The sequence below is a fragment of the Malaya genurostris genome, chromosome 1 (genome assembly GCF_030247185.1).
Source record: "Malaya genurostris strain Urasoe2022 chromosome 1, Malgen_1.1, whole genome shotgun sequence".
Lineage (NCBI taxonomy): Eukaryota > Metazoa > Arthropoda > Insecta > Diptera > Culicidae > Malaya > Malaya genurostris.
In genome coordinates this window covers 161,414,536-161,433,729 of record NC_080570.1, presented here as the reverse complement: position 1 = coordinate 161,433,729, position 19,194 = coordinate 161,414,536, and the positions used below count along the sequence as shown (strand labels likewise).

The 19,194-nt window shown below is 35.0% G+C and overlaps 1 protein-coding gene across 8 annotated transcripts in view; it reads right to left on the bottom strand.

Annotated features, from left to right (window-relative positions):
• The window catches only part of LOC131426530 (uridine phosphorylase 1), a 47,397-nt gene that overhangs the window by 5,941 nt on the left and 22,262 nt on the right, over positions 1-19,194 (bottom strand). For 4 of the 8 annotated variants that reach the window (XM_058589335.1, XM_058589336.1, XM_058589338.1 and 1 more), the window contains exons 2-3: positions 8,542-8,780; positions 7,924-8,047 (exon numbers count right to left, since the gene is read on the bottom strand). In XM_058589335.1, the coding sequence (XP_058445318.1) occupies positions 7,924-8,047; positions 8,542-8,660 (243 nt within the window). In that variant the 5' untranslated portion in view covers positions 8,661-8,780. The remainder of the gene's footprint in view (positions 1-7,923; positions 8,048-8,541; positions 8,781-19,194) is intronic. The other 4 variants (XM_058589341.1, XM_058589339.1, XM_058589343.1 and 1 more) reach the window with 1 other exon arrangement.

Sequence of the window (19,194 nt, the reverse complement as noted above, 5' to 3'; positions counted from 1 at the left end):
TCTCCGCGTCATCGGAGATGTGATCAGTAATTTGTGATAGAATTTTCAGTAGTATGATGACTTCAAAAAAACTCTTGATGCTTGATGAGGTAAATGAAAGTAAAAATGTTATGCTTCATTCATTCTAGCCTGCGTAGTTGGTTTGATCATTCAAATCAGTTCAAATCAGAATCCAATTTTGGGATCAGTTCTGAAATTCAAGATCTGATTTTTTTTTCATTTCCAAAAGCCAGATCTAAAATTCAGTTCTTCGTCCAGAATCGAGTACCAGAATTGTGTAACTGAAACCGTTCACCAGAACTTAATTCTAAGTCAGGTTCCCAAAGCCAAATTCTGGATCTGAGATCAGGATCTAGAGTCTAGACCTACACTTTGGAACTAACTTTCGGAAATGAATTCTGGACTTGGATCTTAATATTGAAAGTAAATTTTTGGAACTTAAATTGAGATTTAGACCAGAATTCAGTTTCAGAATTCCCGACCTGGAACCTCACACCGAAATCCAGGAACAGAAGTTAGATCCAAAATTAAATTGCATTTTCACGATTTATTAATTTTTAGTTTGACGTAAAGCCGCCATGACTATGTTCAGTTTTTGCAATGACTGAGCGGAAATATATATTGGAGAAGCCAAGTGAAAGAAAAACTAACAGAAAAGATGAATTTTTGGAAAAAGATACGCTCAGAGACAGGACTCGAACCTGCGTTCTTATGCATTCCGTGCATACGCGCTACCATTTCGCCACTCTGATCTTGTTTTAGCCACTGCAAAACTCGAAACAGACACAGTAGCAACGTACATCGAACATGGTCTACATCCTGGCCGTCTCACCCGACCGATATCTCACATCCAAACATCTTCTCTGTTCATCAAACACTAGTCCTCTCGCTTTATACCTATTTCTCCGATCAAGCATTGAGTAGGAGAGTGTATTTATAATCGCTTGTCACCTTCTTAATGGTGCCAGTCGCTGGCTGGACATCGTCAGCGACAGACCCCTATGAAGGTTGTATTGATTGTCTGCCCTTTCCTACCAGAAGCAGATTGTTACGGAAGATCAAACCGCAATTGTTTTTAACGATTTATTAATTTTTAGTTTGACGTAAATTTGCATTTTCATAATTCAGTGCCAAACTGCATTCCAGAGTCCAGGTTCGGAATTCTAGGCCAGAATGCAAGTCTAGAACTTGGTTACATAATTCAGTTCTACAATTCTAGAAGAGTAACTGAATTTGGGAATTACACTCGGAAGATTTTTGAACTAAATTCCGGTTCTGAATTTTGGAACAGATCTTCTTGCTGAATTCTGGCTCCGATTTCGAAAACGTAATCCTGGATCGAAATTCTGTAACTAACAGATCGGCTGAAAAGTTCGTATCGTTTCTATGAGAGGGCGCCACTAGAATTAAATCCATACCATTTTCAGTTATTACCAACCTTCAAAAGGTACGTGTATAAATTTTACAGCTGTCTGATTATTAGTTTTTGAGATATTGTATTTTGGGATTCACATGGTATAATTTTCATCGACTACCTTGAAAAGGGAAAAACCATCAACAGTGACTAGTATATAGCGTTATTAGAGCGTTTGAAGGACGAAATTTAAAAAAAACGGCCTCATTTGAAGAAGAAAAAAGTTTTGTTTCATCAAGACAATGCACCGTGTCACAAGTCGATGAAAACCATGCTGAAATTGAACGAATTGGGCTTCGAATTGCTCCCTCATCCATCGCATTCTCCAGATTTGGCCCCCAGTGACTTTTCCTGTTCTCAGACCTCAAGAGAATGCTCGCTGGTAAAAAATTTAGAAGCAATGAAGAGGTGAAACTGAGGCCTATTTTGAGGCAAAGGATAAATCGTACTACAAAAATGGTATCGAAAAGTTGGAAGATCGCTATAATCGCTGTATCGCCTCTGATGGCAATTATGTTGAATAATAAAAACGAATTTTGGCAAAAAAATGTGTGTTTCTATTAAACGACACGAACTTTTCAGCCGAACTGTTAGGACTTTGGCCGTTTTTTTATTAGGGCTCTTCTTATCTTGAAGATAACGGTTTCTGCTGATTCATACTTATTTATAGTGAAAATGCGTAGTTGATTCGTGTTTTCACTTAATTGCGCCACACCCACCGGATAGCTACACTTTGGTCTCTTCGTTATCACTATCGTTATCTTATTCGATAGACTCGAAATTATATCATAACTGCCATTTGCGATAAAATCAGTTGCCGCCGCGATTATGGTTTGCCGCCAATGTTTTTTTTTTCGATAGTGAACCGTAAAAAGCATAACCAGGGTACTACATTTCGATGGGGAACTTGATCTTATATTTTGAGTTTATAAGGCTCAGTGTACTCGACAATTACACAGATATGGGGGCTACGATCTTACAGATGATTACAAATTTTCCAGCCTGGGGTTCGACCGTGCGACCTTTCCTAGGGTGATGATGCAATGTGTCACACCATTAAAAAAATACCATTTCTACGAACCGAATGTTTATTTGTTTATGATTACAAGTTCAATCGTATTTTCCCCGTTCGATTGACGCAATTGTGACACATACTTGTTTATTTGTTTGTTTGTTTAGTGCCACTTTGAACGTGATTGACTCGTGAGGCAACGACTATGCGCGTGCTTCAGGGCTATATTTGGGTTAAGTTCGCAGCTGATGTTTTTTGTTTGCATTGCATCAGTTCACTATCGCTTCGTCCAAGTTCGCGCAACAGCTAAGCTAAGCGAAACGACTCACTATTTATGATTAGAACTATGAAAACAAAGGGAATTAGCTAGAAATGGGAATTCCGAAACGCTTAGAATTGTGTGAATCATGTGAGGATGCTGACCATAACTGCGGATCCTCTTCATCACTTTTTGAAGCATTTCAAATCGGATGGAAATTTGCAAATAATATTATAATGAATTTAAAATTTAACAATGATGTTAAATAATTATTTGAATATTTTAAATTGGAATGCTCGATCTTTGAAATCGAGTGAAGATGAATTTTTTAATTTTCTCAAAGTTCACAAAATTCATATTGCCATTGTGACAGAAACTTTTCTTAAACCAAATGTAAAATTGAAAAGTAATTCACATTATGTGGTTCATCGATTTGACAGGTTTACTGGAATTGGTGGTGGAGTTGCCATTTTTGTCCAACGGCAAATTAAACATCGAATTTTACCTTCTTTCAATACTAAAGTTATTGAAAGCTTGGGAATCGAAGTTGAAACCATTCATGGAATTTATTTCATCGCTGGAGCATATTTGCCATTCCAATGCACCGGCGAACAATTAAATTTCTTTAAAGGCGATTTGCAAAAACTTACAAGATATCGATCGAAATTTTTCGTAATAGGGGACTTAAATGCTAAGCATGTCCAGTGGAATTGTAGGCAAAATAACAGTAATGGTAAAATACTTCATAATCAACTCTCAGCTGGTTACTTTACAGTTCTTCATCCCAGTAATCCTACTTGTTTCTCTTCCGTGAAAAACCCGTCTACAATTGATCTGGTTCTAACAGATCAAAGTCACATTTGTAGTGAACCGATTACTCATGCTGATTTTGACTCAGATCATCTTCCTGTAACATTCAGACTTTCCAACGAAGCTATAATTAATCCAATTAGTTCTATTTTCAACTATCATAGAGCTAATTGGTTGGATTACAGATCTCACATTGAAAATCATGTGGATCATGAAACTATTTTAGAAAATTCTGCGGACATCGACACAGCAATTGATAATTTGAATCATTATATTATCGAAGCTAGAAATCTTTCAGTTCCCAAAGCTCAAACTAAATTAAATTCTCCTATCATCGATGACAATCTTCAACTGCTCATTCGGTTGAAGAATGTTCGTCGACGACAATATCAACGTTCTCGTGATCCTGCTATGAAAAACATAGTTAAGGATTTACAAAAAGAAATTAAACATAGATTTACTCTTTTGCGAAATGAAAATTTCGCTAAAGAAGTTGAACAAATTAAACCATATTCTAAACCTTTCTGGAAACTTTCTAAGGTTCTTAAGAAACCTCAGAAACCAATTCCTGCTCTCAAGGAAGGAAATCAAATACTTCTTACAAATGGTGAAAAAGCTCAAAAACTTGCTCAGCAGTTCGAGAGTGTCCACAATTTTAATTTAAACGTTGTGAGTCCTATTGAAAATGAAGTCTCACTGAAATATGAGCATATTTCAACCCAAGTGTTATCACACGATGACATTATTGAGACGAATTTTGATGAAATTAAATCAATTATTAGGAAACTCAAAAACATGAAGGCTCCTGGTAATGATGGAATTTTTAATATTCTTATTAAAAATCTTCCCGATGTTGCCTTGAGACTCCTGGTTAAAATTTTCAACAAGTGTTTTTCATTAGCTTACTTCCCAAAAAGATGGAAAAACGCTAAAGTAATTCCTATCCTAAAACCTGATAAAAACCCAGCAGAAACATCAAGTTATCGACCAATTAGCTTACTTTCTTCTATCAGTAAACTTTTTGAAAAAATTATCTTGTTGAGAATGATGTCTCATATAAATGAGAATTCAATTTTTTTACCAGAGCAGTTTGGATTTCGTCATGAACATTCAACTACTCATCAACTTGTCAGAGTAACGAACATGATAAAATCAAATAAATCTTCTGGGTTATCCACTGGAGTTGCTCTTCTAGACATAGAAAAAGCATTCGACAGTGTTTGGCACAAAGGTTTAATAGCAAAAATGTCTGATATCCAGTTTCCTATTTATTTGATCAAAATGATTCAAAATTATTTAACTGATCGTACTCTTCAGGTTAGCTATCAGAATTGTAAATCTGAATTGCTACCCGTACGAGCTGGTGTTCCGCAGGGTTCGAGTGTAGCTCCAATCTTGTATAATATTTTCACTTCTGATCTCCCAAATCTACCCGTTGGTTGTCAGAAATCGCTATTCTGTGACGACACAAGTCTGTTAGCCACAGGTAGAAATCTAAGAGTGATCTGCAGTCGCCTACAAAGAAGTTTAAATATTTTCAGTGATTATCTGTCAAAATGGAAAATTAAACCAAATGCAGCAAAAACGCAATTAATTATCATTCCTCACAAGCCAAGAGCTTCTTTTCTTAAACCAAACAATAATCACATTCTCAAATTGAATGGCTTGGAATTGACATGGTCTGATCAAGCTAAATACTTAGGTTTAACGTATGACAAAAAACTCACTTTCAAGGATCACATTGAAGGAATCCAGGCAAAGTGTAATAAATATATTAAATGTTTATATCCTCTTATAAACAGAAATTCTAAGCTCTGTTTAAAAAACAAATTGTTAATTTATAAACAAATTTTCAGACCAGCCATGCTTTATGCGGTACCAATTTGGTCAAGCTGTTGTTCCACCAGGAAGAAAACGCTTCAAAGGATTCAGAATAAAATTCTGAAAATGATTCTGAAGCGTCCTCCCTGGTTTAGTACAAATGAGTTACACAGACTCACAAATATAGAACCATTAGATGTAATGTCACATAATATTATAAGCAAATTCCGACAAAAATCGATGCAATCTTCAATTGAATCGATTCGCTCTCTGTATTAGTTAGTAAGTTAGTACATAAGTTCCTTTTCCCCATTACACACACGGAACGCCCGAAATTAGCTCTGCGCCTAATTCGTATTATTGTTTTTGAATTAGTTGATTTTAACAACAAAATTTCCAAAATAACTATAAAATTAGTTAAAATTTAGAATTTACTGTGCTGAAAAAAACTCTTATTTTTAGAGAATGTGTTTAGTTGGCGAATATTCTGGACACAAACCAGTAATATTTCAATCCAACACGAAATTCTCATTGACAACTAATTTCGTTATTAAAATCAGAAACTTTGATTCTATTTATCTATCACCGTCATTACTGAAGGACAGCAGTGTCAAAGCAAAACAATCCATTCAAAAGCTAAAATGGACAGTCTTGTTGAAACTGCTCGCAAATTGTTTAGATGTTTTTCGCATGTGTTACGATATATCCCTAAATAAATTTCTAAACCGATATGTAAAAATGACGTAAACTGTTAGTGGAAAGTGTATTTATTCAGTATTGTGCGCAGTTGAAGCGATTGTGGGTAATAATGTTTTTACGCGAAACAGTGAAGTGAGTTTCGAATGTTGCACTCTAATTGTACACGTCAAATGATGTTTTTTTGTATCTTCTCATTCCGGGCTACGCCTTCCGGTGTACTACTTGTATTCGGTTTTTGTTTTCCGAGTGCTCAAAGTTTTCAGTGAAAATGAAGAAAACAGTGATTTAGAAGAAAAAAATTCAAAAAGATGTTTATGTTTCGTTTATGTCTTTTTCTCCAATACAACATCGTATTTATACCTGCCAATATAGAAAAGACAACCGCGTCAGAAATTTTTTCGGCAGTACTGTGCCATCTAGTGGCTAGTAGTCATTACGGTGTTACCGCTTCGGTGACAGGGCGCCACATAGCTGCAGATTGCAGAAGCCAATTCAACCATTCATATTGGTTGAAAACAACATTTTATTTCTTTAATTCAACTAAAAAATTAGTTGAATGGAAATGAAATGTGCCTTAGCTAAGAAATGACAGTACGTTTAATTTGTGAATTCAACTAAAAAAAATAGTCATTTCAACAAATATTTTATTATTATTAAGGGAATGAGAATAAAAAATCTAAATTAGCAAAAGTAAGATTTTTTTAGTTGTCTCAAAAAATAACTAACTAAAATCAGCAAATCAACTAAATTTTTCGCGAAAATGCTGATTTCGGTCGTTCCGTGCAATACAAGTAGGTTTAGAATTTTCCCTACACAAAAATCTCAGAATTGCGGAAGCAAATGATGTCTTCATGGTAATAACCAAATCATATATATATATATATATATATATATATATATATATATATATATATATATATATATATATATATATATATATATATATATATATATATATATATATATATATATATATATATATATATATATATATATATATATATATATATATATATATATATATATATATATATATATATATATATATATATATATATATATATATATATATATATATATATATATATATATATATATATATATATATATATATATATATAACAGGGCTGAAAAGTCACCACTTGTGGCTGAACACCCAATTTAAATCTTAATAATTTAATTTTAACTCATATTCCAATAAATAGTTATTTAAAAAAAAAATAAAAAAAAAAAAATAAAACTGCGGATCCTGACTGTTGGACCCGGATAAAATCCAATAGTAGCTTTTGAGACCATAGAGATGTCTTCGATTGAACCTTCCGGTTCCGGTGGCTTTGTTTGATTGTCTATAACTACGATAAAAAAATTGAAAAAAAATCGTTTATTTGATTCCATCCATTGTTAACGCCTCAATTTATACGGTTTACTTGAAATGGTTACACTCATCCATCCTTAACTCTGGATCTGAGATTTGAATTTTGACGTGAGTACGTCTTACTTAACTACTTGAGGCGCCCCTTTTCAATTCAGTTTCATTTTTCTCACTCGATTCCGACAGATTCGCAAACCAATCAGTTGGAGGCGTTTTTCATTCGAAATCAATTGTTGCACTGGAGTTGGTTTTGATTCATTCATTCGGGATTCATTCCGAACTGTCAACGTAGGAGGCTATGACTATGAATATAATTTCGTCGGATACAAGCCAAATACGAATCAAGGCAAACTGAGTTCATATAGTTGTTTCGTGTGTTTGATGTTCTTAGATTTTTCGTACAATTGCACATTAGTAATGAAGTATTATGACGACTTTTTGAACTTTCTCATAGCAAATATCGATCATTCGAAACTTATTTCACATCTATAGTTCGAATGGGGCTGATCCTTGCAGTTTTTTTTTTCTATACTCACTTTAACATCACCAAACATTTCCCGTAGGTCATGACTTTCGCTTCCTAAGGCCAAATGATACAGAATGTCCTGGTCCATCAGTTCGATGTTGGGATTTCGCAGCTTGACAGATCCATCATTGTATCTAGAAGAAAGTAAAAAAAAACTATATTTACTAAACAGTAGATACTAGAATTCAGTTAGAATTTAAATTCACTCGTATATTATAATATCACTGTTTTCCGTTCGAATTGTTATTGTTATTGTTTAAAGATTGCTTCCGTAGCACAATGTCGGTGGCAGAAAGATGAATGTCCGTTTTGATCTGATAATGACCGGATTGTTGGGGTTTCGATTAACAGAAATAGCACATTTAGTGTATGAAACCCAGTTGCCATTATCATGTAAAATTCACTCAGTGATTATGGTGAATCAATTCGCTCACGGCGAACAGCTGACCATCACAATATAAAACTACAGCCGGGGTCATCTTCCAACTAGACTATCTGAATAATAATTACTTTTCTTTGCAAACTGTACGGAATTCGAAGAAAAAATAACCTTTATTTTATTTTATAGTTTAACTGTTGAACTAACACTAACGTGTATAATTGCATAAAATTTCTGTATCCCTATTACCTCGTATCCTCAGAATAGACAGTGTCATCCTCATCCTCACCAGCAGCGTGGCTACCGTTGGTATGGTTACTGTTTACGTACGGCCGGGTCACTCCGTTCTGATGCACTTTATCACTCATTTCGGCCCAAACTACCCTAATTTCACTGGTCACGATAATCCCTTTTAGTCTTTAAGTCTAAAGTACTTTCGCTTCTTACTATTTATTTACTAATATCACACTTCACTTGTGGTTTGAAAACTAGTAATTGAAAGTGATTAGATAACGTTAATTAAATATTCGGAAACGGTAAATCGAGCATTTGTGATTCCAATTTGAACTAATTGGTGGTTAGATTTGGGCTTCCCTGGTGCAGTTTCTAATCCGCAATAAATTCTCTATTGATAGGTTAATATTCGATATCAAATGGTACGTTGAAGGCTAGCCAATCTACATCTACATCCTTCCGAAGTTCAACGACTCGAGTCAAAATTGTTTTGTTGTTTGCAGATTAAAACCCCTGCGTTAGAAGTTATCCTTCAGCTGCCGAGCTCAAAAACCAGCCTGCCAATTATGATAATGTACTTTGCGGTTGCTGCAGCTAGATTGATCTTCCTATTGGTGGTTATTTCCAGTTATGAATTCAGTCAAGATTGTCATTTTAGACAAAAAAAAATGCTTTTCAAGTTGCAGTCATCGATTTGGTCTTTCAATGACAAAGCATTTAGGTTTTCACATCAGTGTAGGCAAATTTTCCTCTCCCGAGAAGATCAAAGTTGGCGACGCCGTACCGATTTGCAATTGGAACAACTTGACAATCGGTTGGCATGAGACTGTTGACAAATTGAATTACGCAAATGGTTCTCGTTAAATGGTTTTTGGAACAGGACTTTCGTTATGGAAAGCATTCAGGAGCGACAATGTGCAATCCAGTTGAATTTAATTTGTCGTGGAGGTGCTCTAATGCATTCATCTCCGTCATCACGAAGGATTTCAAGAAGTTCTACCCAGTTCAAAATATTGTATGAATTTACATATTTTTTCATGCACGTGTGTACTTTATAAGCAAAACCTAAGCGTTAGTTTAAAAAAAAACAGTTTTCCTAATTAGAAAATCAATGCATTTCAATTACGTTTTACATCGATGATTGTTTTCAATCAAATTTTCGATTAAATTGATGTATATTTCATACACTGGGGTCTCTTTTTACGCGGTTTTTTTTAATACGGTTTCGCAGATTTCCGAAGTTACGCGGATTTCCGAAGTTACGCGATTTTTTTACACGGATTTCCAAAGATACGCGGTTTTTTTTACGGCATCAAAAAAAAATTTTTCGATTTTGCGAAGTCAACATTTTTTTATGTCCCAAAGTTGATTTTCACAAAAAAAAATTTTTTGATATTACACCAGATCTGGACGTTTCATGCATTTCTAAGATATTTGGCATCAACAAATTTTTCTTCTTTAGTTTAAAGGTTTTTTTTACGCGATTTTTATGCGAATTTCCGAAGTTACGTGGTTTTATTTTACGCGGATTTCCGAAGTTATGCGGTTTTTTACGCGGTACGTATCCCCCGCATAAAAAGAGACCTCAGTGTACTGCTATTGATTTACATGTCTGGTAAATTCCACTATTTTGCCTTTTACGGATCTGCAAAGAAATTATTTTTTGACTTGTAATACGTCTTACTTTACTATGGGCGCCTTTTCAAAATTTAATCAGTCCCGATGTTCTACTGGACGATTATAAACGGTCGAGATCGATCATTTTTTCTTATGCTTTGGTCGGTACTGGACATTCTACCAAGAGTAGCAACAACAGACCTGATATATAGCCTTAAACGCTCAGGTCGCACTGTAATTCGCTTTCGGACGTCGTGGTGAGCAGTCGCCTTTTCATCCAGTAACAACAAATCGCATTCAACTTTTGAATACTGCATCTAGATTCAGGAGCTGAATATTGGATTGGATTAAGAAGCTCCATTCAAAGCCTGGATCCTGGTCCACCTAAATTATTAACCTAATTTCAGGTTTAGAATTTAACTTCAGAATTTAGTTCCCGAACACAGGTCCAGAAATGAGAACTAAGGATCCGGAACTAAATCCTTATTATTCTGAATTCTGTAACTGATTTCATAACTTACATTTTTGGAATTTGTTACTTGACTAAACTATAGTGCCTGAATTCATATTCGAACCCAGAATTCTGATTCAAAAATTCAACTTCTGGAACAAAATTCAAGATATGAAAATTTCATTTGAATTCTGGAACTAAATTTTGAATCTGAGCAGCGAATTTGAACTTCGGAACTGACTTCTGAACTTCAATTACTGAATTCAGTTTCAGTTGAAAATTCAGAATTCAGAACCTGCCTCCTGCAGGAACTAAATTTTTGGAACTTAGATTTCGGAACTGAATTCAGTTCCACAAATTCAGGTTAGGCATTGCACTTCAGAATCCAATTTTTAGAACTAAATTTGGAATCAGGATTCTGAAAATGAGTTTAGCTACAGAATTCCAGAACTAAAATCATGAACTGAATTCTTGATCTGAACTCCGAATCTGAATTCAGAGCCTGTCCAGCTTTGAGATGTTTGAATTCAGTTCCAGTGCTTGAATTCTGGAACAGAATTAAGCGTCTGGTGAAAATGGAAAAATCGGCCACAATCTTTTAAGAACCAAGAAAATATTCCCAAAGAACATATATATTGAAGAAGCCAAATGAATGAGAAACTCACAGAAAAGATGATATCTTGGAAAAAAAGATACACTCAGAGCCTGGACTCGAGCCCGCCCTTCTTATGCAATCCGTGCATACACGTTTACCATTTCCGCCACCCTGAGCTGTGGTAGACACAGTTCTACAACAGCATCGAGTTGGTAAGCGTACATCGTACAACTCGGTATGCACGAATTGCATAAGAAAGCAGCCCAGCCTCTGAGCGAATCTTTTTCCAAAAAATCATCTTTTCTGTGAATCTCTCATTCATTTAGCTTCTTCAATATATGTTATATATGAACTTGGTTACGGAAAGTTTACGTCAAACCATATAAAAATTAAAAAATCGTTATTCCCAAAGAAGTTTTCCCTCCACTGAAAATTTCAATCAACAAAAAAAACTATGACATTGTTTGTTGTATTTTAACATGAACATGTCTTACTTTACTATTGCGCACCTTTTCAATATTTACTTTGTACAAAAACGGGTAAAACTTAATCGTGAATATCTCTTCTTGTACTTGACGCTGCAACATAGCTTTTCCCTATACCATCGAAATTATGATGATATGAGTTACTTATGATAAAGTTTTTCAGTAGTATCACGGAACGACCGAAATCAGCATTTTCGCGAAAAATTTAGTTGATTTGCTGATTTTAGTTAGTTATTTTTTGAGACAACTAAAAAAATCTTACTTTTGCTGATTTAGATTTTTTATTCTCATTCCCTTAATAATAATAAAATATTTGTTGAAATGACTACTTTTTTTAGTTGAATTCACAAATTAAACGTGCTGTCATTTCTTAGCTAAGGCACACTTCATATCCAGTCAACTAATTTTTTAGTTGAATTAAAGAAATATAATGTTGTTTTCAACCAATATGAATGGTTGAATTGGCTTCTGCAATCTGCAGCTATATGGCGCCCTGTCACCGAAACGGTAACACCTTAATGACTACTAGCCACTAGATGGCACACTACTGCCGAAAAAAAAATCAGACGCGGTTGTCTTTTCTATATTGGCAGGTATAAATACGATGTTGTGTTGGAGAAAAAGACATAAACGAAACGTAAACATCTTTTTGAATTTTTTTTCTTCTAAATCACTGTTTCTTCATTCTCACTGAAAACTTTGAGCACTCGGAAAACAAAAACCGAATACAAATAGTACACCGGACGGCGCAGCTCGGAAGGTTTGAAGATACAAAAAAACTTCATCACAATTAGAGTGAAACATTCGAAATTCACTTCACTGTTCCGCGTAAAAACATTATTACGCACAATCGCTTCAAGTGCGCACAAATTCTGAATAAATACGATTTCCACTAACAGTTTACGACATTTTTACATATCGGTTTAGAAATTTAAATAAAGATATATCGAACACATGCGAAAAACATCAAAACAATTTTCAAGCAGTTTTAATAAGACTGTCCTTTTTAGCTTTTTAATGGATTGTTTTGCTTTGACACTTCTCATGAGTTTTTGGCTAATAAACTTGTTAATAATACCCATTTCAGTTTTGTTTTCTTTGTGCTGTCCTTCAGAAATGATGGTGATAGATAAATAGAAACAAATTTTCTGATTTTAATAACAAAATTAGTTGTCAATGAGAATTTCGTGTTGGATTGAAATATTGCTGGTTTGAGTCCAGGATATTCACCAACTAAACACATTCTCTAAAACTAACAGTTTTTTCAGCAAAGTAAATTCTCAATTTTAACTAATTTTATAGTTATTTTGGAAATTTTGTTGTTAAAATCAACTAATTCAAAAACAGTAATACGAATTAGGCGCAGAGCTAATTTCGGTCGTTCCGTGTGAGATAATCACAAATAAATCAAAACCGAAAAAATCAGTTCGCTCGTACATCTCAACCAAGTCAGTCGATAAACCAAAACCGCTTACGTTCGGGACAGGAGAAATCAAGTACAGTATTGTGTAGTGAACAATAGAACGACCTCGAAAAGGAGTGAACAAAACGAACAAAAGCTACCGCCGACACGAAAGAATACAATTATTGTTGACTTCAGACAGTGCAAAATTCGACCTTCGATACGAGAACTTGAAGGTGGTTTGCTTAAGGAGCAAATGCATCTTGTCATTAAACGTGTGCATTTACTTCAATGCAATAAGACAAATAATGTTATTTACATCCAGTTTTATAAAGAGTTGAATGCAATTCAATTCGCAAATTACAATAACAATGTGCACTATGTGGAGCACGAGAACTTTCGCCCTTATTCTGAATAACGACGTATTGATTTTTCGATCGAATGTGGTTCGATCGAATCATAGCTACCTTTGATTTTGCTAGCGTTATGGGGAATACAAATGAAATACGAGTGAAAAAACGATACGACGTTTTTCAGAATAAGGGCGATTAAGTACAACACCAGTATATATGGAAGATAGTGCTATAGAAGTGCGTGTGCATGATCTTCCCTCAAGCGTCACCGATTCTTATATTCGCAAGACTATGCCCCAATACGGAGAGATTCTCTCTATCGAAAAAGAAAAGTGGAAGAACTTTTTCCCCGGTATTCTAAATGGCGTACGTTTGTAACGCATGCGCTTGAAGAGGCCTATACATTCTTATGTGACATTCGATCAGGATACAAGAATACCGTGCAAATCACTTGTTACCTATGACAATCAGATGGCCACATGTCAATATTACCAGAAAGCTGTTCACTACGGTAAGCCATGTGATAAACTGGACAAGGAGACAACTACACCAAAGGACAACGTTGCTTTCTTCACACCAACCCCAAGCAACCCCAGTACACCTGTGACAGCCACCAACAACAGGGAAGTATCCCCTTCAACGAAACCATCCAACGTAACCCCTATAGAACAAAGTACACCAGCTGCAGTCAACAGCTTACCATCCAACCAACCAGCAACTGCAAACAATGTACAACAAGGCGCATCTACAGCAACTAGCAACGAAATCAACAACAATACCACGGCAATGGATGACGAGACGAACCACGAACAAACTGCCCCTCAATCCTCGCAGGAGGAAAACGGAAGCTCCTCTCCCCCTAGTGACAACGAGATCCAATACAAAAAAAAATTTATCTAAAAACTCAGCTAAATCGGCCACGTAAAGCTTGTACGCAAATAGGCCTGAATAAAATATTTTTTAAATAATAATAAAACCGAAAAACCGTCCATGTAGTTCATATACTACTTAATTTCAATCCGTAAACGCAGGCTTCTAGAACGGAGTAATTGGAGTCGATTAAGTCTATGGTAAAGAAAACCGGAGTGAAAAATATTAATGAATGTTTCAATTCTTTTTAATTATGCAGAAAAACTTTTGCTTACAACTGAATATTGTTTTACCATTTATAATAAGTTCCTAAAGGAATAATGGGAAATTTGTATATTTCAATTTTTGTAATGAATACTATAAACACTTTTTAACCACAATTGACGAGTAGTTTGATTTTAAGCATTTGTAGTTAAGGAATTCTCAACATCGAAGATAGCAGCTTTCGTTTTTTTTTTATTTTCCCCAAATTGCGAAATAATTTATGTTTTCGGAGCGAGTTTGACGAGTAAGTTGGCAAAGAAATTTGAGATTATTGTGATATTCATTTCTAGCTTCAATTTAGAAATCCTAGTTGATAAACAGAAAATTGCGGGGTATTTTCAAAATTTGATTACATCTGAGAATAAATTCGGAGATTTCATTTTTAATGTCATCGTAATCGGTCGTGTCTCGTAAACAACCCTGCATTATTTCGCTCTCATTTGTTCCGCCTTATTTAATAATGCGATAGAATATGTTTGTATCTAAACCGCTGTATTTTAGTATTATAATTCGAAAGCTTCACAGATCTTCCGGTAATTTGCACGATGTTTTGATATTTGATTAAACCTTCGAAAGGCGTATGTCTTTAGAATTCTAGTCCGAATTGTCTTGAAATTTGTTCATACAATATACTCTGATGACTCACTCCGAAATCTCGACCAGCTCCGTATTCTTTTTTTTACATGTTCATTAATCTCCGGCTCTCCGTAGTCTTCAAAAACTTATATGGAATGATTCATCAGTTTTATTTATCAGAACATGATTCATTATCTCTAAACGTTTTTAATATTGAAAGTAGAAGTTTTGTAGCTCTGAAATAAATTTTTGTTATCGAAAGATAGTTCATTTCACTTCAATCATTATTGTTGTAATTTCCAAAAGCTGTTTGAATTCTTTGTAAGTCATTAGGGTCTTTTGGAAGCTGCAGCTGAACATCATTCTTTTCTTATATATTACATTATGAAAAAAAAATCGATTAATAACAATTATGGGACTGAATCCTAGATCAGATTTTACTCTAGCCTATTTGAACATGATATTGGACGGTAAGGATTTTGCGAAAATTTAAAGGGAACCCCAGCTACTCACGATCCGTAATATGAAAAGAAGAGTAAGAGAGTAATAGTTTGTTCTTGGAAAAAAATCACTCTCAAGTTAATGATTTGACGAAGCGTCTGCAGTTTCGGAAAACCATCTGAAATTTTGTATCTAATTCTTTCCTTCGGAGGTCTCGAATAGTTCTGGGGCGTTCAATTTAATTAAGTAAATGGAAAACCCCTGAGGAAATCCACTCAGCAATGTCTTTCTCATCGACGTTCATATGGAAAATTAATGTAAGTTATTTCCAGTCTACCAACAATCTATTCGCATTGTGACAGGCATCGGCATTCCAATGCCTTTACAATTGGCAGATAAAAAATGTTTCAAACTAGCCCTTCTCACGGTAGTTGAAACTGTACAGGTTCCATGACTATCTTAAATCAATCGATACGATCGAAAAATAATCACTCGACTAACTAAATTGCTCACGACGAACCGGTTTCAGCTTCCGAGCTTTGAATAAAAATGATAGCAAACGAACAAGTGTATATTTCTAGAAGTTTTTTTCGAAACGGCTTATCAACAAACATGAGCCTTCTCTCTTATTGTTATATTTTCATTGCATAATTTTTCGTTATGAATGAAAGTTCATGGGAAAACCATTCGAAAAATCAACGAACGTAGAAACGAAACGAGTGATCTGTCGACATGTCGATATGACGTTTCCAACAAAAGATCTGAATTCATTTCATTCATTCCGCCTTTACTACTCTACCCGAACCACTCCCAATTACTGGAATGATGCAACCGGTTTCGCCATGCCTGCTTTGATCGACAGAATTGGGGGCTCGTTCGCTCGTATTGAATAATATGCTGTTTTGCGGCCGTTTGTTTATCGATCGATAACCGGTCGCCAGGGGAGAACATACTTGAACTTGACAATTGGGACGATTGAATTTCGAATGTTTTGATCGGTGGCGATAGGTCGGCAGCGATTTGGCAAGGAGATTGACAACAATGTGTTATCTTTATCGAGAAAGGTCCTTTGTGGCTGTGTTGTATTGTGTATTTCATGTTGAATACTGGTTCAAAGCTTGACAAGCAGTCTTTTCTAAAAATCACTTCAAAATGATATGAACGAACAAATCAAATGATTCTTGTAATGCACTGCCAGGAATGTGGTAATTTAAAATAAACATTTTTTTTGACTCGAGGCGAATGATCTCATAAATTAAAATCTCTATAATCAAAATAACAAAAAAAAACTGCCCTCTCATGCACGACAAGATCTATTTCAAGTTAAGTTCAAGCAAATTTCAAAACTCTGAAAACTGAACATCTGGCAAGGAATTCGCAGTGGCGAACTCAGAATTCACCAATCAAAAGTGTATGAAGAAATATAGATATAGATATTTAGATTTTTTAAAGATGCCGAAGGCAGCAATAAAAAAAATGTTAAGCGAACAGTCGAAAGATAATGACCGGGACTTTGCAAGCAAAGTCTTTTTCAAGGTCACCGATAATCACCGAAAATGTATTACATCAGCGGATTTCCATCGACTTTGATAACGGTCTGATTTAACTGATAATTGATATCTAAACGACCAACAACAGTGAAAAAAATCTGAATAACAGATCAGACATGAGCATGTTCTTTCGGAATATTCAATCAATTTTGTTCCAAACAAAGATAAACAAATCTTTTGCAAACGATTCAAAAGAATTTTCTCTTCAGAAAGAATGAGTAAGCAGAAGTTCTTTCTCAAAGAATGGAAATCCGTGTGAAAGAACCGCGTAACTTCGGAAATCCTCGTAACATCGAAAATCCACGTTAATTCGAAATTCAGCGTTAAAAACGGCGGAAATTCGCGTAGAAAAAAAAGATGCGTAACTTAGGAAATCTGCGTATCCTCAGAAATCAGTAAACTTCGGAAATGAGCGTAACGTAGCTTTGGAAAACCGTGTAAAAAAGCTGCGTACATCGGAAATCCGTCGAAAATCCCTGCAAAAACCGAGTACACTGAAGTCTTTTTTTATGCGAATTTACGTACCGCATAAAAAAAAACCGCATAAAAAAAACCGCATAACTCTGAAAATTCGCATAAAAAAAAACCGCATAACTCTGAAAATTCGCATAAAAAAAACCGCATAACTCTGAAACTTCGCATAAAAAAAGACCGCAGAAGGGCAAACCGAATAACTCTGAAAATTCGCATAAAAAAAAACCGCATAACTCTGAAAATTCGCATAAAAAAAACCGCATAACTCTGAAAATTCGCATAAAAAAAAAACCGCATAACTCTGAAACTTCGCATAAAAAAAGACCGCAGAAGGGCAAACCGAATAACTCTGAAAATTCGCATAAAAAAAAACCGCATAACTCTGAAAATTCGCATAAAAAAAGTCGCGTAAAAAAAAACCGCATAAAAAAAGACCTCAGTGTATTTTCGGAAATCCATGTAGTTTCGGAAATCCGCGTCAGTTCGAAATTTAGCGTGAAAACAGCATATCCAAAAAACCGCGTAAAACTAGAAATTTGCGTAAAAACAAACATAAATTCGGAAGTCTGCGGATTTTGAGAAATCCGCGTGAAAATTGCGTTGCTTTAGACATTCGAGTAAAAAACAAGTAATTTTGGAAATCCGCGTAATTTCGAAAATCCATGTAGAAAAAAGTATAGAAACTGCGCAAGTCCGCGTTAAAAAACGCTTTATTTCGAAAATCTCCGTGAAAACCGCATAACTTCGAAAATCCACGTAACTTCGGACATTGGAGTAAAATAACGCTTAACTTCGTAGATCCGCGAAAAAAATGTGTAAAAAACGGGAGATTTCGGAAATCCGTGTAAAAAAACTGCGTAACTCGGAAACCAGCATAAAATAACGCGTAAAAGAAGTTGTTGTTGTTGTTGTTGTTGTTGTTTTATTAGCAGTTTAACCTTCCGGTCATTCACTGCACTTAAATTAGAAGAGTGTGTATTTTACATGTCATTTCACAATAATCGATACAATTCGTTTATTTTTTTTTCTTTGTTATTGTTAGAGATAGAGGATTATGATGTCGTTTTAATGGATTGTAAAAGAAGTTGACTAATCCGCGTTAAAAAGCGCGTAACTTTGGAAATCCGTGTCAGTTCGAAATTCAGCATAAAAACCGCATAACCTCGGAAATCCGCATAGAAAAAAATAGCTTTACTTCGGAAATCGGCGTAAAAACACACGTAACTTCTCAAACGTGGTTAAAGCCGCTAATAAACGACAACAACAACAACAACACGTAACTTCGGAAATCCGCGTGTTTTCAGAAATCCGCCTAAAAAACCACGTAGCTTTGAACCTTCGAGTAAAAAAACGAGTAACTTCGGAAATCTGTGTAAAAACCGTGTAAAATAACGCGCGATTTCGAAGATCCATGTAAAAAAAATTGAATATTTTCGGAAATCCGCTAAAAAACCTTGGACCTTGGAAATCAGCGCGAAATAACGCGTAACTTCGTAAATCGGAGATCCGTGTAAAAATCCGTAATTTCAGAAATCCGCGTAGAAAAAAAATTGAGGAAATCCGCGCGAAAATAACGCGTTATTTTGAAAA